Raw genomic sequence first — 16,161 nt, 5'->3', positions numbered from 1 at the left:
TTATTTGTATTATATGATTAGTATTTATTTGTGATCATGAATGTCGAGTCAAGGGGTGTCATCTGGCCGACTTCCTGTACAAGTAATACAGGATTCGCGCTATATGCACATTCATGTGCATGTGGCTTTTCAAGATTGGTAGAGCGCATGCTTTCCGATAATAGGATCCCGAGTTCGAACCTTTCCCACTGCCTTTTTGACCTTCATCAAAGCAATTTATCCACAATTATTGATGCCTTATACTCGGGTGTATAAATGAATACCCTGTAGGAGGTAAGACCCCTCATGTACAAGATCTTCTCAATGCCCATGAGACGCTTAGGAGGATTGCTCCCCAGGGAGTTGAGATGGTGCACACAATGTGCGCTGGCTTGCATTGTTTCCTATGACCGGGTTAATAATATCATTGTAAAGCGCTAATCATCCAAAATTGCGCTATATAACTCGAAATATAACTTTTAAAATCATAACTTATTATAGTTATTATAGTTTAACTGATATTGGCTTTAGTAATTATTACAATGCCTACGTTATTTAAGCACTTTGCAACTCCGAAACAAGAGGACACTGTAGTAACCACGATTAGACAGGGCTATGGGGACATTATTTGTATATATATGATTAGTATTTTATTTGTGATCATGAACGTCGATCAAGGGGGTCATCTGTCCGACTTCCTGTACAAGTATATACAGGAATTCGCGCTATATGCACATTCATGTGCATGTGGCTTTTCAAGATTGGTAGAGCGCATGCTTTCCGATAATAGGATCCCGAGTTCGAACCTTTCCCTGCCTTTTTGACCTTCATCAAAGCAATTTATCCACATTATTGATGCTTTATACTCGGGTGTATAAATGAATACCCTGTAGGAGGTAAGAGACCCCTCATGTACAAGATCTTCTCATGCCCATGAGCCGCTTAGGAGGATTGCTCCCCAGGGAGTTGAGATGGTGCACACAATGTGCGCTGGCTTGCATTGTTTCCTATGACCGGCTAATAATATCATTGTAAAGCGCTAATCATCCAAATTGGCGCTATTAACTCGAAATATAACTTTTAATCATAACTATTATAGTTATTATAGTTAACTGATATTGGCTTTAGTAATTATTACAATGCCTACGTTATTTAAGCACTTTGCAACTCCGAAACAAGAGGACACTGTAGTAACACGATTAGACAGGGCTATGGGGACATTATTATATATATGATTAGTATTTTTTTGTGATCATGAACGTCGATCAAGGGGGTCATCTGTCCGACTTCCTGTACAAGTATATACAGGAATTCGCGCTATATGCACATTCATGTGCATGTGGCTTTTCAAGATTGGTAGAGCGCATGCTTTCCGATAATAGGATCCCGAGTTCGAACCTTTCCCACTGCCTTTTTGACCTTCATCAAGCAAATTTATCCCAATTATTGATGCTTTATACTCGGGTGTATAAATGAATACCCTGTAGAGTGTAAGACCCCTCATGTACAAGATCTTCTCAATGCCCATGAGCCGCTTAGAGGATTGCTCCCCAGGGAGTTGAGATTTGCACACAAGGTGCGCTGCTTGCATTGTTTCCTATGACCGGGCTAATAATATCATTGTAAAGCGCTCCATCATTCAAAATTGGCGCTATATAACTCGAAATATAACTTTTAATTATAACTTATTATAGTTATTATAGTTAACTAATCTGGCTTTACTAATTATTACAATGCCTACGTTATTTAAGTACTTTGCAACTCCGAAACAAGAGGACACTGTAGTAACCACTATTAGACAGGGCTTGGGGGACATTATTTGTATATATTATGATTAGTATTTTATTTGTGATCATGAACGTCGATCAAGGGGTCATCTGTCCGACCTTCCTGTACAGGAATTCGCGCTATATGCACATTCATGTGCATGTGGCTTTTCAAGATTGGTAGAGCGCATGCTTTCCGATAATAGGATCCCGAGTTCGAACCTTTCCCACTGCCTTTTTGACCTTCATCAAAGCAATTTATCCACAGTTTGATGCTTTATACTCGGGTGTATAAATGAATACCCTGTAGGGGTAAGACCCCTCATGTACAAGATCTTCTCAATGCCCATGAGCCGCTTAGGAGGATTGCTCCCGGGAGTTGAGATGGTGCACACAATGTGCGCTGGCTTGCATTGTTTCCTATGACCGGGTTAATAATATCATTGTAAAGCGCTAATCATCCAAAATTGGCGCTATATAACTCGAAATATAACTTTTAATCATAACTTATTATAGTTATTATAGTTAACTGATATTGGCTTTAGTAATTATTACAATGCCTACGTTATTTAAGCACTTTGCAACTCCGAAACAAGAGGACACTGTAGTAACCACGATTAGACAGGGCTATGGGGACATTATTTGTATATATATGATTAGTATTTTATTTGTGATCATGAACGTCGATCAAGGGGGGTCATCTGTCCGACTTCCTGTACAAGTATATACAGGAATTCGCGCTATATGCACATTCATGTGCATGTGGCTTTTCAAGATTGGTAGAGCGCATGCTTTCCGATAATAGGATCCCGAGTTCGAACCTTTCCCACTGCCTTTTTGACCTTCATCAAAGCAATTTATCCACAATTATTGATGCTTATACTCGGGTGTATAAATGAATACCCTGTAGGAGGTAAGACCCCTCATGTACAAGATCTTCTCAATGCCCATGAGCGTTTAGGAGGATTGCTCCCCAGGGAGTTGAGATGGTGCACACAATGTGCGCTGGCTTGCATTGTTTCCTATGACCGGTTAATAATATCATTGTAAAGCGCTAATCATCCAAAATTGGCGCTATATAACTCGAAATATAACTTTTAATCATAACTTATTATAGTTATTATAGTTAACTGATATTGGCTTTAGTAATTATTACAATGCCTACGTTATTAGCACTTTGCAACTCCGAAACAAGAGGACACAGTAGTAACCACTATTAGACAGGGCTATGGGGACATTATTTGTATATATATGATTAGTATTTTATTTGTGATCATGAACGTCGATCAAGGGGGTCATCTGTCCGACTTCCTGTACAAGTATATACAGGAATTCGCGCTATATGCACATTCATGTGCATGTGGCTTTTCAAGATTGGTAGAGCGCATGCTTTCCGATAATAGGATCCCGTTTCGAACCTTTCCCACTGCCTTTTTGACCTTCATCAAAGCAATTTATCCACAATTATTGGTGCTTTATACTCGGGTGTATAAATGAATACCCTGTAGGAGGTAAGACCCCTCATGTACAAGATCTTCTCGAGGCCCATGAGCCGCTTAGGAGGATTGCTCCCCAGGGAGTTGAGATGGTGCACACAATGTGCGCTGGCTTGCATTGTTTCCTATGACCGGTTAATAATATCATTGTAAAGCGCTAATCATCCAAAATTGGCGCTATATAACTCGAAATATAACTTTTAATCATAACTTATTATAGTTTATTATAGTTAACTGATATTGGCTTTAGTAATTATTACATTGCCTACGTTATAATAAGCACTTTGCAACTCCGAAACAAGAGGACACTGTAGTAACCACGATTAGACAGGGCTATGGGGACATTATTTGTATATATATGATTAGTATTTTATTTGTGATCATGAACGTCGATCAAGGGGTCATCTGTCCGACTTCCTGTACAAGTATATACAGGAATTCGCGCTATATGCACATTCATGTGCATGTGGCTTTTCAAGATTGGTAGAGCGCATGCTTTCCGATAATAGGATCCCGAGTTCGAACCTTTCCCACTGCCTTTTTGACCTTCATCAAAGCAATTTATCCACAATTATTGATGCTTTATACTCGGGTGTATAAATGAATACCCTGTAGGAGGTAAGACCCCTCACGTACAAGATCTTCTCAATGCCCATGAGCCGCTTAGGAGGATTGCTCCCCAGGGAGTGTAGATTATGCACACAATGTGCGCTGGCTTGCATTGTTTCCTATGACCGGGTTAATAATATCATTGTAAAGCGCTAATCATCCAAAATTGGCGCTATATAACTCGAAATATAACTTTTAATCATAACTTATTATAGTTATTATAGTTAACTGATATTGGCTTTAGTAATTATTACAATGCCTACGTTATTTAAGCACTTTGCAACTCCGAAACAAGAGGACACTGTAGTAACCACGATTAGACAGGGCTATGGGGACATTATTTGTATATATATGATTAGTATTTTATTTGTGATCATGAACGTCGATCAAGGGGGGTCATCTGTCCGACTTCCTGTACAAGTATATACAGGAATTCGCGCTATATGCACATTCATGTGCATGTGGCTTTTCAAGATTGGTAGAGCGCATGCTTTCCGACAATAGGATCCCGAGTTCGAACCTTTCCCACTGCCTTTTTGACCTTCATCAAAGCAATTTATCCACAATTATTGATGCCTTATACTCGGGTGTATAAATGAATACCCTGTAGGAGGTAAGACCCCTCATGTACAAGATCTTCTCAATGCCCATGTGCCGCTTAGGAGGATTGCTCCCCAGGGAGTTGAGATGGTGCACACAATGTGCGCTGGCTTGCATTGTTTCCTATGACCGGGTTAATAATATCATTGTAAAGCGCTAATCATCCAAAATTGGCGCTATATAACTCGAAATATAACTTTTAATCATAACTTATTATAGTTATTATAGTTAACTGATATTGGCTTTAGTAATTATTACAATGCCTACGTTATTTAAGCACTTTGCAACTCCGAAACAAGAGGACACTGTAGTAATCACGATTAGACAGGGCTATGGGGACATTATTTGTATATATATGATTAGTATTTTATTTGTGATCATGAACGTCGATCAAGGGGGTCATCTGTCCGACCGTCCTGTACAAGAGTATATACAGGAATTCGCGCTATATGCACATTCATGTGCATGTGGCTTTTCAAGATTGGTAGAGCGCATGCTTTCCGATAATAGGATCCCGAGTTCGAACCTTTCCCACTGCCTTTTTGACCTTCATCAAAGCAATTTATCCACAATTATAGATGCTTTATACTCGGGTGTATAAATGAATACCCTGTAGGAGGTAAGACCCCTCATGAACAAGATCTTCTCAATGCCCATGAGCCGCTTAGGAGGATTGCTCCCCAGGGAGTTGAGATGGTGCACACAATGTGCGCTGGCTTGCATTGTTTCCTATGACCGGGCTAATAATATCATTGTAAAGCGCTCCACATTCAAATTGGCGCTATATAACTCGAAATATAACTTTTAATTATAACTTATTATAGTTATTATAGTTAACTAATACTGGCTTTACTAATTATTACAATGCCTACGTTATTTAAGTACTTTGCAACTCCGAAACAAGAGGACACTGTAGTAACCACTATTAGACAGGGCTATGGGGACATTATTTGTATATATATATGATTAGTATTTTATTTGTGATCATGAACGTCGATCAAGGGGGTCATCTGTCCGACTTCCTGTACAGGAATTCGCGCTATATGCACATTCATGTGCATGTGGCTTTTCAAGATTGGTAGAGCGCATGCTTTCCGATAATAGGATCCCGAGTTCGAACCTTTCCCACTGCCTTTTTGACCTTCATCAAAGCAATTTATCCACAAGTATTGATGCTTTATACTCGGGTGTATAAATGAATACCCTGTAGGAGGTAAGACCCCTCATGTACAAGATCTTCTCAATGCCCATGAGCCGCTTAGGAGGATTGCTCCCCAGGGAGTTGAGATGGTGCACACAATGTGCGCTGACTTGCATTGTTTCCTATGACCGGGTTAATAATATCATTGTAAAGCGCTAATCATCCAAAATTGTCGCTATATAACTCGAAATATAACTTTTAATCATAACTTATTATAGTTATTATAGTTAACTGATATTGGCTTTAGTAATTATTACAATGCCTACGTTATTTAAGCACTTTGCAACTCCGAAACAAGAGGACACTGTAGTAACCACGATTAGACAGGGCTATGGGACATTATTTGTATATATATGATTAGTATTTTATTTGTGATCATGAATGTCGATCAAGGGGGTCATCTGTCCGACTTCCTGTACAAGTATATACAGGAATTCGCGCTATATGCACATTCATGTGCATGTGGCTTTTCAAGATTGGTAGAGCGCATGCTTTCCGATAATAGGATCCCGAGTTCGAACCTTTCCCACTGCCTTTTTGACCTTCATCAAAGCAATTTATCCACAATTATTGATGCCTTATACTCGGGTGTATAAATGAATACCCTGTAGGAGGTAAGACCCCTCATGTACAAGATCTTCTCAATGCCCATGAGACGTTTAGGAGGATTGCTCCCCAGGGAGTTGAGATGGTGCACACAATGTGCGCTGGCTTGCATTGTTTCCTATGACCGGGTTAATAATATCATTGTAAAGCGCTAATCATCCAAAATTGGCGCTATATAACTCGAAATATAACTTTTAATCATAACTTATTATAGTTATTATAGTTAACTGATATTGGCTTTAGTAATTATTACAATGCCTACGTTATTAGCACTTTGCAACTCCGAAACAAGAGGACACAGTAGTAACCACTATTAGACAGGGCTATGGGGACATTATTTGTATATATGATTAGTATTTTATTTGTGATCATGAACGTCGATCAAGGGGGTCATCTGTCCGACTTCCTGTACAAGTATATACAGGAATTCGCGCTATATGCACATTCATGTGCATGTGGCTTTTCAAGATTGGTAGAGCGCATGCTTTCCGATAATAGGATCCCGAGTTCGAACCTTTCCCACTGCCTTTTTGACCTTCATCAAAGCAATTTATCCACAATTATTGGTGCTTTATACTCGGGTGTATAAATGAATACCCTGTAGGAGGTAAGACCCCTCATGTACAAGATCTTCTCGAGGCCCATGAGCCGCTTAGGAGGATTGCTCCCCAGGGAGTTGAGATGGTGCACACAATGTGCGCTGGCTTGCATTGTTTCCTATGACCGGGTTAATAATATATCATTGTAAAGCGCTAATCATCCAAAATTGGCGCTATATAACTCGAAATATAACTTTTAATCATAACTTATTATAGTTATTATAGTTAACTGATATTGGCTTTAGTAATTATTACATTGCCTACGTTATAATAAGCACTTTGCAACTCCGAAACAAGAGGACACTGTAGTAACCACGATTAGACAGGGCTATGGGGACATTATTTGTATATATATGATTAGTATTTTATTTGTGATCATGAACGTCGATCAAGGGGGTCATCTGTCCGACTTCCTGTACAAGTATATACAGGAATTCGCGCTATATGCACATTCATGTGCATGTGGCTTTTCAAGATTGGTAGAGCGCATGCTTTCCGATAATAGGATCCCGAGTTCGAACCTTTCCCACTGCCTTTTTGACCTTCATCAAAGCAATTTATCCACAATTATTGATGCTTTATACTCGGGTGTATAAATGAATACCCTGTAGGAGGTAAGACCCCTCACGTACAAGATCTTCTCAATGCCCATGAGCCGCTTAGGAGGATTGCTCCCCAGGGAGTGTAGATTATGCACACAATGTGCGCTGGCTTGCATTGTTTCCTATGACCGGGTTAATAATATCATTGTAAAGCGCTAATCATCCAAAATTGGCGCTATATAACTCGAAATATAACTTTTAATCATAACTTATTATAGTTATTATAGTTAACTGATATTGGCTTTAGTAATTATTACAATGCCTACGTTATTTAAGCACTTTGCAACTCCGAAACAAGAGGACACTGTAGTAACCACGATTAGACAGGGCTATGGGGACATTATTTGTATATATATGATTAGTATTTTATTTGTGATCATGAACGTCGATCAAGGGGGGTCATCTGTCCGACTTCCTGTACAAGTATATACAGGAATTCGCGCTATATGCACATTCATGTGCATGTGGCTTTTCAAGATTGGTAGAGCGCATGCTTTCCGACAATAGGATCCCGAGTTCGAACCTTTCCCACTGCCTTTTTGACCTTCATCAAAGCAATTTATCCACAATTATTGATGCCTTATACTCGGGTGTATAAATGAATACCCTGTAGGAGGTAAGACCCCTCATGTACAAGATCTTCTCAATGCCCATGTGCCGCTTAGGAGGATTGCTCCCCAGGGAGTTGAGATGGTGCACACAATGTGCGCTGGCTTGCATTGTTTCCTATGACCGGGTTAATAATATCATTGTAAAGCGCTAATCATCCAAAATTGGCGCTATATAACTCGAAATATAACTTTTAATCATAACTTATTATAGTTATTATAGTTAACTGATATTGGCTTTAGTAATTATTACAATGCCTACGTTATTTAAGCACTTTGCAACTCCGAAACAAGAGGACACTGTAGTAATCACGATTAGACAGGGCTATGGGGACATTATTTGTATATATATGATTAGTATTTTATTTGTGATCATGAACGTCGATCAAGGGGGTCATCTGTCCGACCGTCCTGTACAAGAGTATATACAGGAATTCGCGCTATATGCACATTCATGTGCATGTGGCTTTTCAAGATTGGTAGAGCGCATGCTTTCCGATAATAGGATCCCGAGTTCGAACCTTTCCCACTGCCTTTTTGACCTTCATCAAAGCAATTTATCCACAATTATAGATGCTTTATACTCGGGTGTATAAATGAATACCCTGTAGGAGGTAAGACCCCTCATGTACAAGATCTTCTCAATGCCCATGAGCCGCTTAGGAGGATTGCTCCCCAGGGAGTTGAGATGGTGCACACAATGTGCGCTGGCTTGCATTGTTTCCTATGACCGGGCTAATAATATCATTGTAAAGCGCTCATCATTCAAAATTGGCGCTATATAACTCGAAATATAACTTTTAATTATAACTTATTATAGTTATTATAGTTAACTAATACTGGCTTTAGTAATTATTACAATGCCTACGTTATTTAAGTACTTTGCAACTCCGAAACAAGAGGACACTGTAGTAACCACTATTAGACAGGGCTATGGGGACATTATTATATATATGATTAGTATTTTATTTGTGATCATGAACGTCGATCAAGTTGGTCATCTGACCGACTTCCTTTACAAGTATATTCAGGAATTCACGCTACATGCACATTTATGTGCATGTGGCTTGTCAAGATTGGTAGAGCGCATGCTTTCCGATAATAGGAGCCCGAGTTCGAACCCTTCCCACTGCCTTTTTTTTCCTTCAGCAAAACAACTTTTCCACAATAATATTATTGATGCTCTATACTCAGGTGTATAAATGAGGACCCGGTAGGAGATGGAAGTCCTCATGTAAAAGATCTTCTCAATGCCCATGAGCCGCTAAGGAGGATTGTTCCCCAGGGAGTTGTGATGGTACACACAATGTGTGCTGGTTTGCATTGTTTCCTATGACCGGGCTAATGATATCATTGTAAAGCGCTTATCATCCATATTAGGCGCTAGATAAATCGAAACATTACTTTTAATCATAACCTTATATAGTTATTATAGTTTTTAATATAACGGGGGGCGGGGGGGAGGGGGGAGTTAGTCATTCAAAACTATTTCTCTAGATCATGTAGATGATCTTTATCCATGCTGCTTTGATAAACTTTGCGTATTCGTATAAAGCATGAAATTAAAACATATTTATACAAATATGAAATAGTGATCTTTGGGGGTTTCCAGATTACATGGCGTATGGTGGCTACTCATAACACAAATCCGTTATTACTCCAGATTATTGCCGAAATATCTAGTAGGATCTACGTGGCGACCTTTTCAGTTCAGATATTTTATCACCCCCCCCCCCCCCCCCCATTGTTATGCCTTCCCATTTTCTCACCTCCCAGCAGAAGTACCATTCTCTGTTCATATCTGATTAAATTCCTAAAAACCAAGGAGGAAATATAAAATGTTTTAAATCCCTTATCTAGACCTTCCCCCACCTCCTTGGTTACCCCTTGCCATCCATAAAACATTGTTATGCCCTCCCCTTTCCCCCCTTCCGATCCTAGTCCCATTCTCTGTTAATTTTTTTTTTTTTTTTAAACCAAGGAGGTAATACATACTGCTTTGCCATACATGACACATTGTAATGCCCTCCCCCTTCTCCCCTCCCGACACTAGTCCCATTCTCTGTTCGTATCTAATTAAAACCCTGCAACCAAGGAGGTAACATTTACACTTTATATCCCCTTATCCTGCCATCCATAACACATTGTTATCCCCTCTAATAAAACCCTACAACCAAGGAGGTAACATTTTGGGGGAAATCTGACACTTTACTGGCATCCCTTTAGCTTATTAATCCACAATTCTAAACGTAAATAATATGTTGACATTGGTATCATTAAACCCAAAACCAAGGAGGCAACATTGACACTTTATATCCCATTATCCAGACATATCCCCCAGCTTGGTTTCTCTTTGTCATCCATAAAACATTGCTATGCCCTCCCCCTTCTCCCCTTCCGACACTAGTCCCATTCTCTGTTCATATCTAATTAAAACCCTGGAACCAAATAAGGTAACATTTACACGTTATATCCCCTTATCCAGACCTATCCCCCTGGCAACCCCTAGCCATCCATAACAAATTGTTATGCCTTCCTCTTTTCTCCCCTCCCGGGGAGGGGAGGGGGGGGGGGGGTCATTCATAACTCTTTTATCTAGATCATGTAGATATTCTTTATCCATGCTGCATGTAACTGAATACAAATCATCGAATGTTTTGAAGGCACGGATCATTTAAAACCTGTGCGTAGGCGTATAAAGAACGACATTAAAACATAACTTACGTATACACTTATGAAATATTGCTCTTTTGGGGGTTTCTAGTTTAAAGAGCGTATGGTGGCTATGCCCCACTGTCTACTTATACCGCATATCAATTACTTCAGATTACTGCCAAAATATAGGATCTACGTGGCGACCTTCCCAGCAAGGCGATGTTAGGAACATTTCTGAGCTCAAATTTCCCCGCTGGAATCCCATTGAGATTGCATTGTGGTTATTCCTTAATAACTGATACCATTCAGGGTTTCGTCGGTGTTCTTGCAACGTGCATTCTATAATCTGAACATTTCTGAGGGGGGGGGGGGTAGTGAGCACTGCTTTTTTGTTTTGGTCCTTGAAAATTTGAGCGCCAGGGAGGGGGGGGGGCATTTCCAAAGAAACGTATTTTTACACGTTTTTTTCCCAGGCCCCCCCCCCCTCCCCTGGATCCGCCACTGGGGTATGCGCACGGTAGCTGTATATAATTATAGGTTTTCCCATCCATTTTTCAAAAGATCGTCATTCAATTTCATTAGTGCACCCACTTTTTCAAGCACTCGAAAAGTTCCCCTTTGTACATAGGAAAAGTGCCCCTTTAACTTTGTAAAAATAGCCCTTTTTTTACATAGGAATAGTGCCCCTCTTACCTGACAAGTGTCCCTATTAATTAGTCAAATTGACCCTTCCCCTTTTCATCTGTGATAAGTGCCCCTTTTATTTTCACACGTGCCCCCTTTTCCTTCGACAAGTTCCCATTTTCCTTTGCAAAAAGTGTCAATTTTCCATTCTAATAAGTGCCCTTCTTAATCTCTATAGTAAGTGCTTCTTTTCAGGTACGAGAAGTGCCCTTTTTCACTTTTGATAAGTGCCCCCTTCATCTTGGATAATTGCCCTATTCAAATCTGAGAGGTGCCTCTGTTACTGTGACAAGTGCCCCTTTTCCTTTGTAAGAGTTTCCCCCTTTAAATAGCTCCCCCCATTTTAACTCGGATAAAGCAAATATTTTCACATGTTCCCCTTTACCTTTCTAATAAGCGCCCCCATTAAAAAGAGCCCCTTTACCTTATCATAAATGCCCCTTTTCATCTCTGGTAAATGACCTTTTTCAGGTACGAGGAGTTACTCCTTTCAACTTCAGATAAGTGCCCGCTTCACTTCCGATAAATGCCCCTTTAAAATCTGATCGGTGCCCATTTTCTTTCAACAAAATAATGCACATTTTCCTTTATTATAAGTGCCCCTTTTTTATTCACATAAGTGCCCCTTTTTATATCTGGTCTTTGCCCATTTTCAGGTGCGATAAGTGCCTCTTTTCACCTTTGATAATTTCCTTTTTACCAATGATACGTGCCCCTTTTCCTTTCTAATAAGGGACCTATCCCCTTTTCATAAATGCCCTTTTCACCTTAAATGCCCCTATCAAAATCTGATGGGGGCCCTTTTTCCGTCGACAAATGCCAATTTTCCTATTCTCATGAATGACTTTTTTCATCCCTGGTGAGTGCCTCCTATTGAAGTTGTAAGAAATGCCCTATTTTCACCTCTGATAATTATTTTGTTGTACTGACACATGCTCTTTTTCTAGAAAGTGCCCTTTTTTCTTGGTGCCCCCCCCCCCCCCCCCACTTTGGAAGTCGCTCGGCCGTCCCTGCCCTTCGACCATAATAGCTTGGGCTTGATAGGGTATATTTATATACACCGGTTATGGGGACATATATATATACCGGGCTATGGGGACATTGATATATACCGGGCTATGGGGACATTGATATATACCGGGCTATGGGGATATATACCGGGCTACGGGGACAAATGTCCGCGCACCACGGTCTGGTACAGACAGACTAATTTTGTTTTTATTTGAATGTATTTCGTATTTCAAATGATATATAATGATATATAGTTTCGCCTCGAATAGCTTTACATATCCTACGTTGAGATTGCTTTAATAACCCACGGCAAGTCCAAGTCCCCGTAACGCGGTCTCATACACAAGTCCCCATAGAACTAGTTTTATATGTATATATATATATATATAATACATATTCGACATACGAAACTGTAACAGATCCACTATTGTCCGTAGCCCTTGGTGTACTCCAAGACACTGCCTTAGACGCTGTTGTTGTGTACTGATTTCCAAGATTCCCAGGGCAGTAGGTGAAACTTGGTCTCGTGGTATCTGTTTCAGGAAAAATTATTAATAACAAAAATGTTTCATTGTTTCTACTTAACCAAGAGCCAAAGGGGATCGATGAACAAGTTCCCACAAGGTTTCACCCATGCAGTCACCTTTCTCGGCAATAGGGTCCATTCTATGGGTGTCTAGAAGGGATGGTTTGCCGTTTGGTCTACCACCAGTTCGTCTTCTACCCAATAAGTCTATTCCCATTCGGTCTATACACCAAGCCCGTCTATTATCCACATGGTCTCATAGTCATTACGTCAATCACTCATTTGGTCAAAGTGAAAATCGGGCTTATTCCCAGTTTATCTAATGGCCATTGTGTCTACCCATTATGGTCTAATAATCATTTAATCATGAACAATAATAATCATCAAACAATTATTAGACCTTATGGATGATGGCGATCTCCTGCGTTTTCTGTAATTAATTTTTGTTCATTGAAAAATATTTATAAAATTTATAATAATGTATAATGAAGAAATAATTGTTACTTTATGTATATGATTAAGTTCTATATTGATAACGCAGAGAAAAAACAACAACAAACAAACAAATAAACGAAATGATTTTTTGATCATGTCGATAGTGGACTGGATTGGGGTATATGAGAACAGACCAATTGGATAGTAGAAGAACTAGTTGTAGACCAAATGCTTTAAACCCTAGCAGGCACCATGCAAAATGCCTGGCAGTGGTCAGTCATGATATAAGAGGTTATGCCTGAACATTTCGATCAGGTTTCATCAATTTTTTCGAAGTACATCATTGAAATGGCAGTAGCCTTATTTACACCTTATTCAATTCAATTCATTGAATATTTATTCCCGTCTTAAAAACATATTGAGAGTATCATGCATATATTTCAGATTTTGGAAATAGGCGGAATATCCTAAAGCACTAGTCTTGTTGTGGGATCACCATAACAAAACCTGCCTGCTGACAATATTAAACATTAACAAAATTTAACAATATTAGTTGAAATGGTCTTTAAATTTTGTCTTTATAATATTTAGATCACTAGGCATCAAAACAAAGATCTGGGAGGCGTTTCATGAAACAATTAGTCAGTGGTTTTCACCAACTAATATCATGTTCACCGACAATTTAGTCAGCGCTGACTAAATTTGACCAATCACAGGCCTGGAAAATAGTCGGGGACAAAATAATTGTCGGTGAATATGATATTAGTCGGTGAAAACCACCGACTAATTGTTTCATGAAACGCCCCCCAGAGCTCCAATATGATGGAGCCATTGGGTCAACAACAAAAAATGACGTTATTAAAATTTAGTGAGAACACATCTATTCTTAGAAAGTAAAATTTACCTGGAGGTGGTGGTGGTGGTGGACTACGCCGTCGTCGCCGCCGGCGATCCCAAAACGCTTTTGATTAAATTCATTGAATGGTTTATTTAAGTAAAAAAAGATCAATTTAAAAATAAACATTCGCATTAGCATTCAAAAAACCGAATTGCTGAGAATGATAAAGCATATCAAAAGATTACATTTCAAAAGCATTACAATTGAAAATGAAATATTATTGGGTATGTAAACAACAAAAATATTAGCTTTTAATAAATGTCTACAGTTAATAATCAGATCTATGACATTTGTATAAAAAGGAGCAAATAAGAAATCCTTTCGGATTTGATCTTGGATATATACAAATGTGATAAACAGATGAATCAAGGTATATAATCAATAAAACGTAAATATTTGCATAGTTAGAAAAAGTTTATTGGAGATTTATAAAGAATCTAGTTAATGTATAATCTTGAGTTCTGATATGGGAATCGTGTTTTGAGAGAAAATTGCTATGATTTATTATGGATTGTTTATCCTGCAGTAGATTGGTTGTTGAAACGGTGAAATAAAAACATCGCACAAAAAATAATAATTATATTAATACTGTGTATAATAAATGGTTAGGAGAAAATAACAAAATTATTGGGGAAAAATTGTCCTCCTTGTTTTTGCAGTGTTGGTGGAATGTTCCTTTCTAAATTTATTCTTTTGAGCGACCAGCAATTTTCTTTTTAATAGTGGAGCCTTATAAGTATAATGGAAAATTCAATGTTACAAAGGTTTGGAAATAAAATTTGTGGAATTGAAAACAATATAATGTAATGTAATATATATACATAAATAGAGAAAGGAAAATGATGGAAAAAGGTGGAATTTGGAAATAAAAAGAATGTCGTTCTAATGAGCTGTCAGTCTCGTGGGCTTTACGAAAAGTGAGCAAACATGGAACGGGACCTTCATTTTTTTGTGAGTAGACCGTCACAATCTCATGAACTGTCAACATTTTGAGAGAAAAGACAAGCGAGAACAAAATTATTGGTTTCGCCTGCTCCCGGTTGCGATTTTCAATTCCGTAGTAATGTTTCAGTTTAATGGCCAGTTTGGTAAAGGCCTTCCCATAATCTCAGCGCCTTCTTACGTATCTGCTTAAACGGGTTTTTTCGGTCCCTTTTGTTTACTGCAAGTACTGCAAGGATTCTCAAATGCCCATTTATAATTATACATCTTTTTTCCAAACAAAGTCGTTGTCAAGTTTAAATCCGACAGAGCGCCTTGGATCTCGCAAATCATAATCATGATTTTGGATAATAAAACAAGTGAGAGATAGAGGATTTAGATGGGAAGGATAAAGTGTAAGACAATAACTCACCTGTATTCTCAGTGAAAAATGACATGAAGACAATCCAAAGGAGGAGGATTTTGATGAATTTTCTGCAGTCCGCCATTCCGAATCTGTCGATTGTTTATAGCAGAATTTGACAATTTGTTTAATGGAAATGCCTGAGGTCATAATGATGAATTAAAAAAATAATAATAATATTAAAAAAGTGTAAAAACCCAAAGAAGAGCTGTACTTACCTTTTTCCGTTTTATTTAAATGTTAAACAATTCATTACTTTTCCATCAACTACATTGAATAATCACTACAAGTATTAGGCCAACACAAAAATGAATACGTTTACATCCTTGTATTCAGTTTCTCACTTGTTTAAAGGGAATTCCTACCTTACAGGTGCTATGTCCCATTTGCAGGCCAAAAAAATGAAAAGGTTAAATTCCAACGGCATTTGAAAGATAATACCAATTTAGAACTATCCTAAAAAAAAGGGGGCTTGAAAATGACTTTGAGTGGGAAAATAACGACTATTAGTTGTCGATTCGACTTAAGAGCTATAGAGACA

General features: G+C 38.7%; 1 protein-coding gene across 1 annotated transcript in view; it reads right to left on the bottom strand.

Moving 5' to 3' along the window:
- LOC105438273 overlaps positions 1–15,706 on the bottom strand; it is a 16,365-nt gene extending 659 nt beyond the window's left edge. Inside the window, exons 1-3 of the mRNA XM_030989883.1 lie at positions 15,630–15,706; positions 14,282–14,338; positions 12,823–12,949 (exon numbers count right to left, since the gene is read on the bottom strand). Coding sequence (XP_030845743.1) covers positions 12,823–12,949; positions 14,282–14,338; positions 15,630–15,705 — 260 coding nt within the window. The 5' untranslated portion in view covers position 15,706. The remainder of the gene's footprint in view (positions 1–12,822; positions 12,950–14,281; positions 14,339–15,629) is intronic.
- Between the last annotated feature and the right edge of the window lie 455 nt (positions 15,707–16,161).

The sequence above is a fragment of the Strongylocentrotus purpuratus genome, unplaced genomic scaffold (assembly GCF_000002235.5).
Source record: "Strongylocentrotus purpuratus isolate Spur 01 unplaced genomic scaffold, Spur_5.0 spur5_scaffold_19, whole genome shotgun sequence".
In the NCBI taxonomy this organism is placed as follows: Eukaryota; Metazoa; Echinodermata; class Echinoidea; order Camarodonta; family Strongylocentrotidae; genus Strongylocentrotus; species Strongylocentrotus purpuratus.
The sequence above is the reverse complement of the archived record's forward strand: the minus strand, read 5'-3'. Positions and strand labels throughout refer to the sequence as shown.